This window comes from Oryctolagus cuniculus, chromosome 9 (assembly GCF_051225735.1).
Source record: "Oryctolagus cuniculus isolate XC-2025 breed Fujian yellow rabbit chromosome 9, ASM5122573v1, whole genome shotgun sequence".
NCBI classification, from domain to species: domain Eukaryota; kingdom Metazoa; phylum Chordata; class Mammalia; order Lagomorpha; family Leporidae; genus Oryctolagus; species Oryctolagus cuniculus.
In genome coordinates this window covers 81,894,588-81,907,970 of record NC_142875.1, presented here as the reverse complement: position 1 = coordinate 81,907,970, position 13,383 = coordinate 81,894,588, and the positions used below count along the sequence as shown (strand labels likewise).

The following is a 13,383-nucleotide window of genomic DNA, read 5'->3' as shown; positions in this document are numbered from 1 at the left end:
AATAATCCCAAAACAGGAATTCTAGTGTCTCTAAATAAGATCTAGCAACACTGGGCCTGCCTTCCTCAGTGGCAAGGACTAGTGAGCTAGGACTGTTTAGCTAGTGCTAAGTAGCTGTCTTATTTGGACTATTTCCCCCAAACCTCCCTGCCCATTGAGTTCTTAGCACTGATAACAAGAGGCAGGTACCAATCATGCTGGTGCTTGAAATGTTTGCTTATAATAGGAAAATATTTCTGTGTATCTGAGTACGCAAAATAGGGAGTGAAAGCTAGAGAGGGCTTCAATACAGGAAATATTCTTTGCAAATGTGAGAAACATCTGTTATATAATGTGCAGCACCTGTCCGCTGAGCTCACTTATATTAGAGGAATATTCTCAGTGCCTGTTCAAAATAAATCATGTTTCTAAGGGAAGTCTTTCTGTTTTTTAGGAAGTATATTTTGGAAAAGTCTTTTAAAATTTTCTTAAAAAGATAAACATGGTTTTAAAGATTTCAGCTTCTTGGTAATAGGCCAATTCTCCTAGATTAATGTACAGAATACACTAAATGGAATATAAAACAAGGAGTATCATTTGAATAAGTCTCGAGGTTATTTTCAGTCATTTGTAGATCCCATTTACTGCCATCTTCCCAGCCATGCATATCAAAAGGAGAAACCAGTATCTGCATAACTTAAAAAGCAGTATTTCTAATTGAGGAGTTTGGTTGCCTTTGGCCTTCGCATCTCTTGTGGCATTCGTTCTGCAATGGCTACTATTTGGTGCTTTAAGTTAACATAAATGTAGGTCAACAGCATTCCTCAGTTGGTAGGCACTTCTTAACATCTTGGTTTCCTAATATTTTTTTCCCTCATTCTGAGAAAACATGTTTCTAAATCCAGTGTATAAATCAAGGCATTTCAGGAAAACCATATTTGAAGAGAATCCTTATGACCAAAGAAAACAATGATGATTCAGACATGTCCAAAGCAAGCTTAAGTCACTGAAACATCAACAAGTCTATAAAGATTCTAAAGGGAGTATTTTTAAACCTGGATACAGGAAAACATTAGCTCATGAGGAAAAGAAGTTTTAACATTTTCTATAAAATGGTTTCCTAGAAAAGCATTTTGCCCTCTTTCTGGAACTCTAACTGCGAACAAGATAGGTCCCAGCCAGTGGCCTAGGAAAGGATTCTAAGACAATAAATATGGAATCTTGAACCAGCCTACCTAAAAAGGAGAGTTTAGGAAGCACACTGAAAAGTATTCCTCCTAATTGGACATCTCCCAAGAAACACAATTTTATGCCCTAAGAACTAAATGGGAGAAATTCATTGAAAAGGACATTCCATAGCTCTAATCTGCAATTGAAAAGTTTCATATTGCTTTTATTGAACACCAAAGATTTTACTTTAAGTACTTTGATAACCTCCTTGTATCATAGCCTTGGTTTGGGAAAACAGTAAAAAGATGAAGCAGTTTTCTTTACACAAGACCATGTCACTTAGACAGTATTGGCTTCATTGCATACTACTGGAAACTAAATTCCATGGCAGAAGCAGTTACTCACTAAAGTGCATACTGAGCATTTCAATCATACTTGATGTTTTATAAAACATCTTCACTGTGGAGATTTTATGCATATATGGACTTAAGACTGGTCCTGTATGGCCACTGGATATGATACCATACAGAAAATCTTCAAAACACTCACAGAAAACATCTATTATACAAAAACTATATACAGATTTCAAAAAAAATTTGCACTAAAATAAAATTTTAATTCCATTTTTCTTCATATTTCAGTGCAAACAATTTGGTTACAGAAACCTCTAAAGCTTTCTTGAAGATAGCAAAAATCATGGACTGTATAATTTAATCACAGGTTAGAGGTATTTATCTTCCAAAGCTTTGAAAGATATTCAGTCAACACCATACAATAGTCATTAATATGCCAGTGCCACATGATATTTGCAAGAGGGTGAGGAAAGAAGAGACCCTTAGATGATGGGTGGGGGTTGATGGTTATCCTTTAATTATGTTTGTAAGTGCTGATAAATAAATTGACAGTTCTGTTTCTATTCACTGTTCCTTATGTTAAAGTACAATACATTAAACTAATGATAACTTAGATTTTTTTAAAGGTGTTTAAAATAAGGGATTTTTATTGTCAAAGATTAGAAAACTGAGTTAGATAGGTCCTTAAATGTTTTGGCAATTCAGAACCAGTTATACTGACCCTTAGTTAGGAATGACAAAATCAATTTTGTTTAAATATCACATTTGTGGTTCTCACCTATCTTTGCAAACTTTTCTTAAACCAAGTCTGTGGTCATAATACAGTGATATTTAAAACATAGTACTCATAGTTGAACAAGGCCCAGTAACAAATTTATGTTTTTATAGTAACCATCAGTTCTAGGTTACTTTCAGAAATAATCCACTGGAGGAAAAAACTATTATAAAAGTTAAGTGTGAAAAAATGACCTAATTGCACACCTTGTTTGAGAGTATACAGTATATAGTCTTTGAAATTACAATATCTAGCATTGTTTCAAATATTCTCAATGTGGAAGGCAATAGAACTAAATAAAATGCCACTTAGATTGTTAATCATATCCAGTGTTAATTGGGTGGTCATATTTGGTAGTTATGAATCTGGACAAATTAAAAACCCTGCCTTCATTAACGTAAAGCAATAGTGTAATTTGGGGCTATAGTTAAATCACCGGCTATCCTCCTCACAATTTTACTATGTTCATGTACAGTTCACATCTCTGCACTAAAATCTTTAATCAATAAAACTTTTCACTTCTGGACTTCAAGACTGACAAAATCCGAACTAATCAGAGAGCCTAAAAGATTAAAAATTATGTTTTTTCAACAATGCGTTTCCCACTAGAGCTTGTTTTTAACAGAAGCGCTGTGCATGTGTGGGCACAACATTTCACAGCCGTTGATCAAGTCTGGTCAAGCACTAATACTGCTGCCAGTTCTGCACTGGAGGAGGGCCGTGCTTTCTGGTGCATGCGTACACTGACCCTGTACTTTCTTTCCTTTCCTTTGTTTCCTGTGCCATGCTTGCTGTGTAGCAAATGGAATCTCTTGCAGTAAGTTAACTTTCTTTCATACTCTTAGTCCTTGTAGGCATGGACCCATAACAAACCTTATTTTTACTGTTACTGTTATATCTCTTAGCATGTTTCCCCTTTTTCATTTAATTTTATTTTATTTGGTAGATTGAGACATCGCAGTTTCTCAGTAGCATTCTGGGATGTTTTTGTCCCAAAGTAGAAACCTACATTGCTATGAATTCTCATACTATCAGAGGATATTTTGAGTACTAACTACCATTATTTGGCACTTAGGAAAATCAGAGTTTTCATAGCTAGGTTTCACCTTAAATTGTGAAGGCAACATTGTTTTTAAACATTCCATTTTTGTTTGCAAGTCCCTGACAGTTCTTTTATTCCAGATTTTTCCATAGAGAAGTTTAAATAACAATAAAATAAATGTTTCATTAATACAGCCAAACACTCAGATTGGGATAGAGAGTGTAGCAAATTCTTTAAATTCAAGCTGGTTATCAGTATTGAGAGATCAAATGAATCCAAGCAGAAATGTTTTTCTCCTAGCAACAAGGAAGTGGTGGGAGGAGAAAGAAATTTCATTCAGCATAATCTTGAATAAATTTTAGTGACTTTAAAAAATCAGGATCAAAATTCAGTTAATAATATCAATAGGATATTCTTCCTAAAATCTAAGTCACCCTGGATGCGCTGAATTCTGAGTTCCTTCTAGTCTGTTAGTATAAGAAAGGCCTTGTTGGGCCGGCGCCATGGCTCACTAGGCTAATCCTCCGCCTGCGGCGCCAGCACTCCAGGTTCTAGTCCTGGTTGGGGCACCGGATTCTGTCCCGGTTGCTCCTCTTCCAGTCTAGCTCTCTGCTGTGGCCCGGGAAGGCAGTGGAGGATGGCCCAAGTGCCTGGGCCCTGAACCCACATGGGAGACCAGGAGGAAGCACCTGGCTCCTGGCTTCCCAGCCGCAGTGCACCAGCTGGCCATGGCGGCCATTTGGGGGGTGAACCAACAGAAAAAGGAAGACCTTTCTGTCTCTCCCTCTCTGTCTGCCTGAAAAAAAAAAAAAAAAAAAAAAAAAAGGGCTTTGTTTATCCCTACTTAACCCCATGAGAACAGTGAAGGGTTTAAACAACATATGTAACCCACTTTTACTGCTGACTGTTGAGCCATGAAAGTCAATCTAGTGAAGTCTTTTGTTTGTTTGTTTTGAGATTTATTTTATTTATTTGAAAGAGTTACAGAGAGAGGTAGAGACAGAGACAGAGACAGAAACAGTCTTCTATCCACTGGTTCATTCCCCAAATGGCCGCGAAGGCCAGGGCTGAGCCAATCCAAAGCCAGGAGCCAGGAGTTTCTTCCAGGTCTCCCACATGGGTGCAGGGGGGCCATCTTCTACTGCTTTCCCAGGCACATTAGCAGGGAGCTGGATTTGGAAGTAGAGCAACTGGGTCTCCAACTGGTGCTCATATGGGACACCACTGCTGCAGGCCAGGGCTTTAACCCGCTGCACCACAGTGCCAGCCCCGCCTGCTCTTCTCACAGAATCCCATCTGCTGCCTTGGAGCTAACCCATTCTTGGAATTAAAGTGGGCTAAGTATAGAGGATAGAGCTCAAAGAGTAATGTATTCATTGGTGTTGGGTATTAGGATCATTTTTTGTTATAATACACATAAGCCATAAAGCAAAAATATCTGGCTCAAGGATCATTTTGAAGGATTTTTTAATGTTCTTCCATACATTTCATTTTTTTAATTTCTTTTTTGACCATATCTGGTCCCTTTTTATTTCTCTTTAATTTGATGAATGTTTAATGCACTGCTGGGTTTCAATGGTAGAAATGAGAACTATATGCCTATGGTGTTTACATAGGTACAACTGTCTTTACCCTACATGGCAGCCAGAGCTGTAACACAGTAATTACCCAAGCATTGACTGAATTTATAAACTGAATACCTAGAACTGCCGAGTGTTTTGACTTTAATATACTTTTAATTTTTAGTTAAAAATAATTTCTTAAAAAAAGACAACCACTCAATCACTGTGATTTGTATATAATTAAGTGGCAAACAGAATGGAAATTAAGAGGTTCACTCAGTCTTTTTATAGCTGCTGCTTCTCTAAATAGTTATTTTCCATTATTTAGAATATAATATTCTATATTAAACAGAATTTCTTGCTGGTATTTGTGGACTGGATTTTTTTTACTTGGAATGATTATAGCTAGTGAGGTTTCCTTAATTTTAAGAAAAGTGTGTTTGCCTCTACTGAGATGTTACTAATGATACAACAATGATTCTAATCCTTAACAACTGTTTCTTCCCATGCAAATTTTTTCTTTAGCAACTAGAACTGTGCCAGAGATTATATAAGCTACACTTCCAGCTGCTGTTGCTTTTTCAATCCTACTGTAAGCTCATCGGCCAGGTGCATGAAGTTAGCTCCATGCCAGAGGTGAGTCTGTGTATGTCCCGATTCTGCATCATGCTGCTAAAACTGTTACTGGTTTTTGTTTGTATTGTTGCTCTTCTCCACTCCACACACCATTTACAGCTTCCACATGATTTTATTCCCACAAAATTACTTTGCTGAAGAACAAATCTGAAGTATATGCCTTATATTTACTTCTTATTTTACTTTTTGGAACAAGGCCTGGGCTAGGGTGAAGAAAGGGAGAGGCCTGCAAATTTAAGCTGAGAGTGACTGTGTCTTCCAACATGTTACACTGTAGGCACTCGCTTGAATCACATTGATCCTGAAAATGGGACTGGGCATCCTTATTTTTAAAATGCCTTGTGGTTTTGCTTCTTTACATTTAGCCTTCTCAAGGGACCAGGTAGCCTGGTCCAGCAGAGAAGGTGCACTCAAGTTGGCAGAGCAGCCTTGCCACTTGAACCCCAGGGAATCTGAACTTGGGAATAGCTGCAATCCTGATGTTTGAGCCAGTGCAGCACCTAGCCCCTAGGAAGATACAGCCTTTTTTTTTTTAAGATTTATTTATTTATTTGAAAGTTAGAGTTACAGAGAGGCAAAGGAAAAATGAGAGGTCTTCCATCTGCAGGTTCACTCCCCAGATGGCCCCAACGGCCAGAGCTATGCTGATCCAAAGCCAGGAGCCAGGGACTTCTTCCAGGTCTCCCACATAGGTGCAGGGGCCCAATGACTTGGGCCATCCTCTGCTGCTTTCCCAGGCCATAGCAGAGAGCTGGATCAGAAGTGCAGCAGCCAAGACTCGAACCAGCGCCCATATGGGATGCTGGCACTACAGATGGCAGCTTTACCTGCTGCACCACAGAACCAGCTCTGAAGATGTAGCCTTGACTGATCGATATCTCCCTGCCCTCTGGGTCCAACAGCCACAGCACACCACCTCTCGGGATGTGGACCAGCCTTCCAGCATATGAGCTGCTGAAGCACTCCACCTCCCTGGAAGGTACAGCCAACATTGCACAGTTGCTTGCTGCCTGGACCCCAAGCCATTTGGTCACCCACCATTCCTGGGTCTTTTTGGCACCTGGCCTCATTGAACCTGGACCATTACTATGTCCTTACACTCCAGAGTCCATAGTCTACTATGTAATACCTTTTCTCCTGGTGCTGAAGTTGCCACTGTGCACTCTTGGCTCTAGAACCCAAGTTGCAACTGTGCCCTGCTCCCTGGGACATGAGAGCCTCTGGGAATATCCCTTCCTCCTCAAAGCCATGGTGTGCTGTGCCCTAACTCCCGGGATCAGAGTAGAGTCATAGCTACATTCCTGCCCCCTAGGCCTGAGCCACTAGGAAGTGACTCAGAGTCACAGTCCTCAGCTTTGTGGCAGAACTCTGTCTACTCATACCTGAGAGTGAAATTGTACCCACTTCACCAGTGCCATGGTAGTTCAACAGGGCACTGAGTCTTTGACATCAGCTCCACAGCCACCCCAAGCTACAGTGCCCTGGAACACAGAACCTCTGTGGCTGCCTGTGGCCCATGTCAGACCCAACACCAAGAGGCATCCCCTCAGCTAAATCTCCCTAATGTGGGGAAGGTGATAGCAGAAGGGTCCATAAAGCCCTTTTTACAGAGCAACCTAACAATTTACCTTCCCATCATCATGGCCACAAACTCTGGCAGGCTAGAACACTGATCACCTATAGTCACTGCTATTGTTGATTACAATTGAAAAAGCAGCATGAAATTAATACAGTTATTCTTAAGTGTTGAAATTTAACTGAAAAGTGATCACTGTTAAATATAAGAGTGGGAATAAGAGAGGGAAGAGATGTGCAATTCGGGACATGCTCAAGCTGACTTGCCCCAAACGGTAGAGTTAGAAACATACCAGGGGATTCCAATTCAATCCCATCAAGGTGGCATGTACCTATGCCATCTCACTAGTCCAAGTGATCAATTTCTGTTCACAATTGATCATAATGAAAGGACTAAGAGTCAAAGGGATCACATAAACAAGACTAGTGTCCGCTAATACTAACCGATAGAATAAATAAAGGGGAGTGATCCAACATGGGAAGTGGGATACACAGCAGACTCATAGAATGGCGGATGTCCTAAACAGCACTCTGGCCTCAGAATCGGCCCTAAAGGCATTCGGATCCAGCTAAAAAGCCCATGAGAGTATTTCAGGCATGGAAAGCCAAGACACTCTGGCAAAAAAAAAAAAAAAAAAAAAAAAAAAAAAACACAAACACCTAAATGAAAGATCTCTGTGAGTGAGATCCCAGTGGAAAGAACAGGTCTTCAAAGAAGGAGGTACCTTTCTCTGAAGGGAGGAGAGAACTTCCACTTTGACTATGACCTTGTCTAAACAAGATAAGAGTCAGTGAACTCAAAAGGCTTCCATAGCTTTGGAAACTCATGACTGGAGCATAGGGAGATTACTGATGCCATAAACAGGAGTGTCAATTTGTAAAGTCAACAACAGGAGTCACTGTGCACTTACTCCTCATGTAGGATCTCTGTCCTTAATGTGCTATACATTGTGATTTAATGCTATAATGAGTACTCAAAACAGTATATTTCACTTTGTGTTTCTATGTGGGTGCAAACTGTTGAAATCTTTACTTAATGTATACTAAACTGATCTTCTGTATATATAGAAAATTGAAAATGAATCTTGATATGAATGGAAGGGGAGAGAGAGTGGGAAAGGGGAGGGTTGCGGGTGGAAGGGAAGTCATTGTGGGGGGGAAGTCATTGTAATCGATAAGCTGTACTTTGGAAATTTATATTCATTAAATAAAAATTAAAAAAAATAAAAAATTTTAAAAAAGAAAAAGCAACATGAAGATGGAGGAGATGGTGAGGAGGAATAGAAGAAGGAAGGAAAGAGTTAACAAAATGGCAGAAGTAAGTCCTTACCTATCAATAGTAATCTTGAATGTAAATAGGTTAAACTCTTAAAAAAAATAATTCAACTATATGCTGCCAGTCAGATGCTGACTTTGTCTTTCAGAACACACATGGGCTTAAAAATGAAGGGATGGAAGAAGATAATCCATGAAAATAGGAACAAGAAAGAGCAAGGATAGCTACACTCAGATAAATAGGCATCAAGTCAAAAATTGTTAGAAGAGACAAGGTCACTATTTGATTAATTACAAATGCCAACTTATCAAAGGGGTGTGATAATTATATAATGTAGCCAGCATTAGCTTAACCACATAGGTAAAACAAATATTGATGAACATCGTGAAAGAAATAGAGAGCAATACAATAGCAAGGCAATTCTATAACCACACCTTAGAGTAGTAAACTATGTGTTGTGTACCATGTGTTTATATGTGTATTTATGTATTATGTATGTAATCATTTTAAATCTAGTAAATTTAAGTTCTCCTTAATTAAGTCTAGGTAAGTTTTAAGTACTTACTGTGTGTAAATGTACATATACAGTATTTGAATTCTAATATATATATTTTAAAATAATGTATATATATATACATAAACATATGCATGGATTTCAAAAAAAAATTAAACTTAATTCCATCTTAATATATCAGTGTTATCTTGTTTATTTTATATATATAAACACATACACACACATACACACATATATATAAAACACACACATATTTAAAACTTACTGAAGTTTAAAATAATTAGGGAAAAATTCACTCCCAAACTTAAAATTATATTCACAAGGAACTCTAATATCTTATTTTCAAGATTATCTCAGTACATTTAAACCTAGTTCTAGAGGCAGGCAGGTGTATTTAACAAGCATTAAAGTGAAGAAAATCTTCAGGGCTTCAGTTTTATAGTGTGTACAATGAGTAAGTTAGGAATGCAGAAGAAAGGTGAAAATGTTGGATATAGGACATTCCAAAGGAATGTTATTTTCACCTGTATTTAACAGAAAAAAACATTCTTATCAATTTGTAGTGCTCTTTAAATCAAACAACAAAATAGTGATCTTCCATAGTGTAATTTGTGGGTCCTTAGAAGTGACATTGGTTCTCTCTTCTGATTTACCTTTTTAACACTCTAGGTCATTTGGTTCCAGTAATTTTGAGGGAAAATGTTTTTCACCCCTGTAGCATTAATACTAACATTACTTTAAGATTTTTCCTCCTATTACTTGAAATTGTATCTTCAGTATCTTCTCATATTATAGAACAGAGAGAAATTTATTAGAATGGGTCCATGTTCAATTACAATTGCATTTATTGTGCATTTACCTAGCAAATTATACTAATCACTACTTATTTAATCTTTAACCCTTTAAGGCTGTTGTATCTCCGTCTCACCAATGAGAAAACTGAGACACATGACAGTCCAGAATACAATAGTCCTCCATTATCTGTAGTTTTACTTTCCAGCTTCAGTGACTGGTCAACCACAGCCCAGTATTAAATAGGAAATTCCAGAGATAAGGTTATTTATATGTTATGGATACGTTATTATATTGTTGCAACTGTTCTATTTCATTATAGGTTATTGATCATCTCTTACTGTGCCTAATTTATCAATTAAACATCATTTGGGGTACATTACCATCTGTGTTGCCAGGCATTCACTGAGAATCTTGGGACACATCCCCTAAGGATGGTGTGGAAGAGATACTGTTCTGCAGTAGGCATTTGAACCCAAGTCTACCCAACTCTTGAGCTTGTCCTCCTGTGCATTTTATATCTGCATTAATGCCCTTTCTGCTTAAATTGAAAATAATTTAAATGATGACTTCATATGTTATATAAGGAGAGCATCCCAGCTGTTAAGACAAAGTTCTTCAATGCATACAACATACCGTGTAGCACAGTCTCATCTGTCCTATTTTAATTTACCAAGATATTAACCTTGGGCTTTACCAGACCCTTATGAATAAAGTTCTTCCCTTTTGTGATATAAAATACAGCCTGTGTCTAAATACAATAAAAAGTAATAACAATATATTTTTTTCTTCAACAGCTGCTGAACATGTCCAGGGAACTGAGTGATCTAAAGAGAAACCTGAAGGAGGCCACTGCAGCCATTGCTGCTGACCCTCTCTACATAGAGGGAGCCTGGTCTGAGCCAACCTTCACGTCCACTGAAGCAGCCATCCAGTCCATGCTGGAGTGCCTGAAGAATAATGAACTTGGCAAAGCTTTACGGCAAATCAGGGAATGCAGGTCACTCTACTGTTTCTTTTAGAGACAGTTACAGGAGATGCACATCTAATCATGAGTTTTCTATGGTTGGGGACTAACCAGAGAAGGAATGTCCATATATTTTACATTCCTCTTCTCAGGTCTTTACTATTGCCATGCCAAAAACACTTGGCATTCAGCATTTTCATGTTTAAAATACTGTGGTTGGTTCTGGTCATTTGTCATCCCTAAAATGTTGAAGCACTTCAAAGTACATCACTATATAAATTGTCTCTATTTATTTGAAAGAGAGAGAGAGAGAGAGAGAGAGAAATATCTTCCATCCTCTAGTTCACCTCCAAATGGCCACAACGGCCAGAGCTGAGCCAACCCTAAGCCAGGAGGCAGGAACTTCCTCCAGGTTCTCCACATGTGTGCAGGGGCCCAAGGACCTGGGCCATCCTCTGCTGCTTTCCCAGGCGCATCAGCAGGGAGCTGGATTGAAAGTGGAGCAGCCAGGACTTGAACCAGCACCCACATGGGATCCTGGTGCTGTGCGCTGGGGATTTAACCTGCTGCACCACAGTGTGGACTCCCATATCCCTATATAATTTTAAATGAATATTTGAATGTATCCTTTTGGAGCGTTCCCTCCTACATTTTTATATTGTTTTCACATTCACTGGAACCAGAATGCTATAAGAAAATAAGGTTAATGTTTTGAAAATATTAGATTCCTTGCTGGTATTTTTATACTTCTGATTTTTTAATCAAAATCAATAATATCCAATATTCTAAAACTTACTGTGAGAATGTTTGAACACTTCTATAATATCTAAATAAAGCTTTGATTTTTTTCAAAAAAAACCTGAATACACGTATGCTAATGAAGACTCATAACCTTCCAGTTGTGTGACCAACAGTGTCTCTAATGTATGCTCTTCTTTTTTGACTGCAGAAGTCTGTGGCCCAACGACATCTTTGGAAGCAGTTCTGATGACGAGGTCCAGACACTACTGAATATTTATTTCCGTCACCAAACTCTAGGACAAACGGGTACTTATGCACTGGTGGGGTCTAACCAGAGCCTGACTGAAATCTGCACCAAGCTGATGGAACTGAACATGGAGATCCGGGACATGATTCGCAGGGCCCAGAGTTACCGAGTCCTCACTACTTTTCTTCCAGACTCCAGCGTTTCTGGCACTAGTCTCTGACAGGAGCCTCCCGTCCCCCATGGGTTCCAAGCTGGCGGTGCTGCCATGCTGGGGTGACGTCATTCAGTGTCTTCTCAGTCTTCACAAGGCTTGGACAGACTGTTCTCCCTCTTGTTACCTGTAGGACTTTTTCTAAAGAGGATGGCAGAACTTCCAACGTGTAGCAATACTCCAGGAACCAAGTAACTATAAAATATCCTGGGACAGACTCCATCCATCATGCTGTGTGGCACAAATGTGTTATTTTACTGAGCAAATACAACTCACTACTGAAGAAGTGACTTCCATTGCATACCAAAGCCGACTACACTGAACAATACCTTCCTTTCTAGAAAAAATTTTAGATTGGCAAAAGTGCAATGTTTTCTTCACTAAAAAAATTTTATATTCTGAAACTTGTACAGTGTTTGTTTTTTCCCTTTCCTCTTTTTTTTAATTTCCTTTTTTCTTTTTCCTTTTCTTAGTGGACTGAGAAAGGGGCAGGCAGAATGAAGCTGGCCACTGAAAACATATAAGATGGTCTAAAGCTGACAGCCTGTGTATTTGAAAAGGGAACTGTAAATGAACTACAATTTAATGTACACTGTTATTTGAATACATTACTGTATCTAAATGGAGCTGCTATGAAGTACCTTTTCTTATGTTGCTAGGCTACTGTTTCTGAAGGCCCTGGATCTCTTTGCACCAAAAATGATCCAGAAAGACTCTTTTTAAGGATCTTGGCTGCTTTTTACTAGAAGGTTGCTTTTATGAGCATATTTATACTACAGAAGGATGAGTGTTAATTTTAATTAACTTTACCATTTTGTAGAGAAAATTAATCAATTATAATTTCTAAGTCTTTTCACCTGTCACGCATGCATATTTTAATATCCACTTGGATAGCCAGACTAGAATCCTAAAGATAAAATATAAGTTTTCACTTTGTTTCTTAAGAATAATGTCATATTTTATTTGTAATTTATGTAAAGGGCCATTCTTAAGTTTTCTCCTTAAACCTAATGCTGTCAAGTGTTAGATGTGTGCATGTGAACCTGTTACACATCCAAAACATAGTCAAAGTTTATCTATGTAACTTATTCACTCTGTAAATACATTTAAAGTTTTTGTGATGTAATCTTGGTTGATATTCTGTTCAGAACTTTCTTTAGACTAAAAAAAAGGTGACAAAATACATGTTGACCATGGATTTTATTTCTGATTGACATATATTCACATTTTTGCATGTGGGCTGCCACAGTGGCAACCCCAAAGGGCACTTCCATGTGTATTCTGTGAATGGTACCCATTGGACTTGTACAGTATGTGGCCCTGTGAAGCCTGAAATAAGTTTAATCTCTCTGGACATGGGCAACAAGAACCATGACCTTCAATCAATTCACTCTGTAATCATCCAAATTAGAAAAATCAGAAGAGTGAGGGCTCCAATAGTTCATAATCTATCACTAGATTATCAGCCTTAAGATTTTGACATTGACTCTATAATGAGCAAGTAAAAGTAGGACTTTTAATTCTGTTACTAACACCTATCTAT

General features: G+C 38.3%; 1 protein-coding gene across 6 annotated transcripts in view; it reads left to right on the top strand.

Annotated features, from left to right (window-relative positions):
- FRY (FRY microtubule binding protein) overlaps nucleotides 1-13,023 on the top strand; it is a 499,640-nt gene extending 486,617 nt beyond the window's left edge. For 4 of the 6 annotated variants that reach the window (XM_008273531.5, XM_089304252.1, XM_051831816.3 and 1 more), the window contains 4 exons: nucleotides 3,077-3,094; nucleotides 5,407-5,517; nucleotides 10,472-10,674; nucleotides 11,591-13,023. In XM_008273531.5, coding sequence (XP_008271753.4) covers nucleotides 3,077-3,094; nucleotides 5,407-5,517; nucleotides 10,472-10,674; nucleotides 11,591-11,849 — 591 coding nt within the window. In that variant the 3' untranslated portion in view covers nucleotides 11,850-13,023. The remainder of the gene's footprint in view (nucleotides 1-3,076; nucleotides 3,095-5,406; nucleotides 5,518-10,471; nucleotides 10,675-11,590) is intronic. The other 2 variants (XM_002720581.6, XM_089304251.1) reach the window with 1 other exon arrangement.
- The last annotated feature ends 360 nt before the right edge of the window (nucleotides 13,024-13,383 follow it).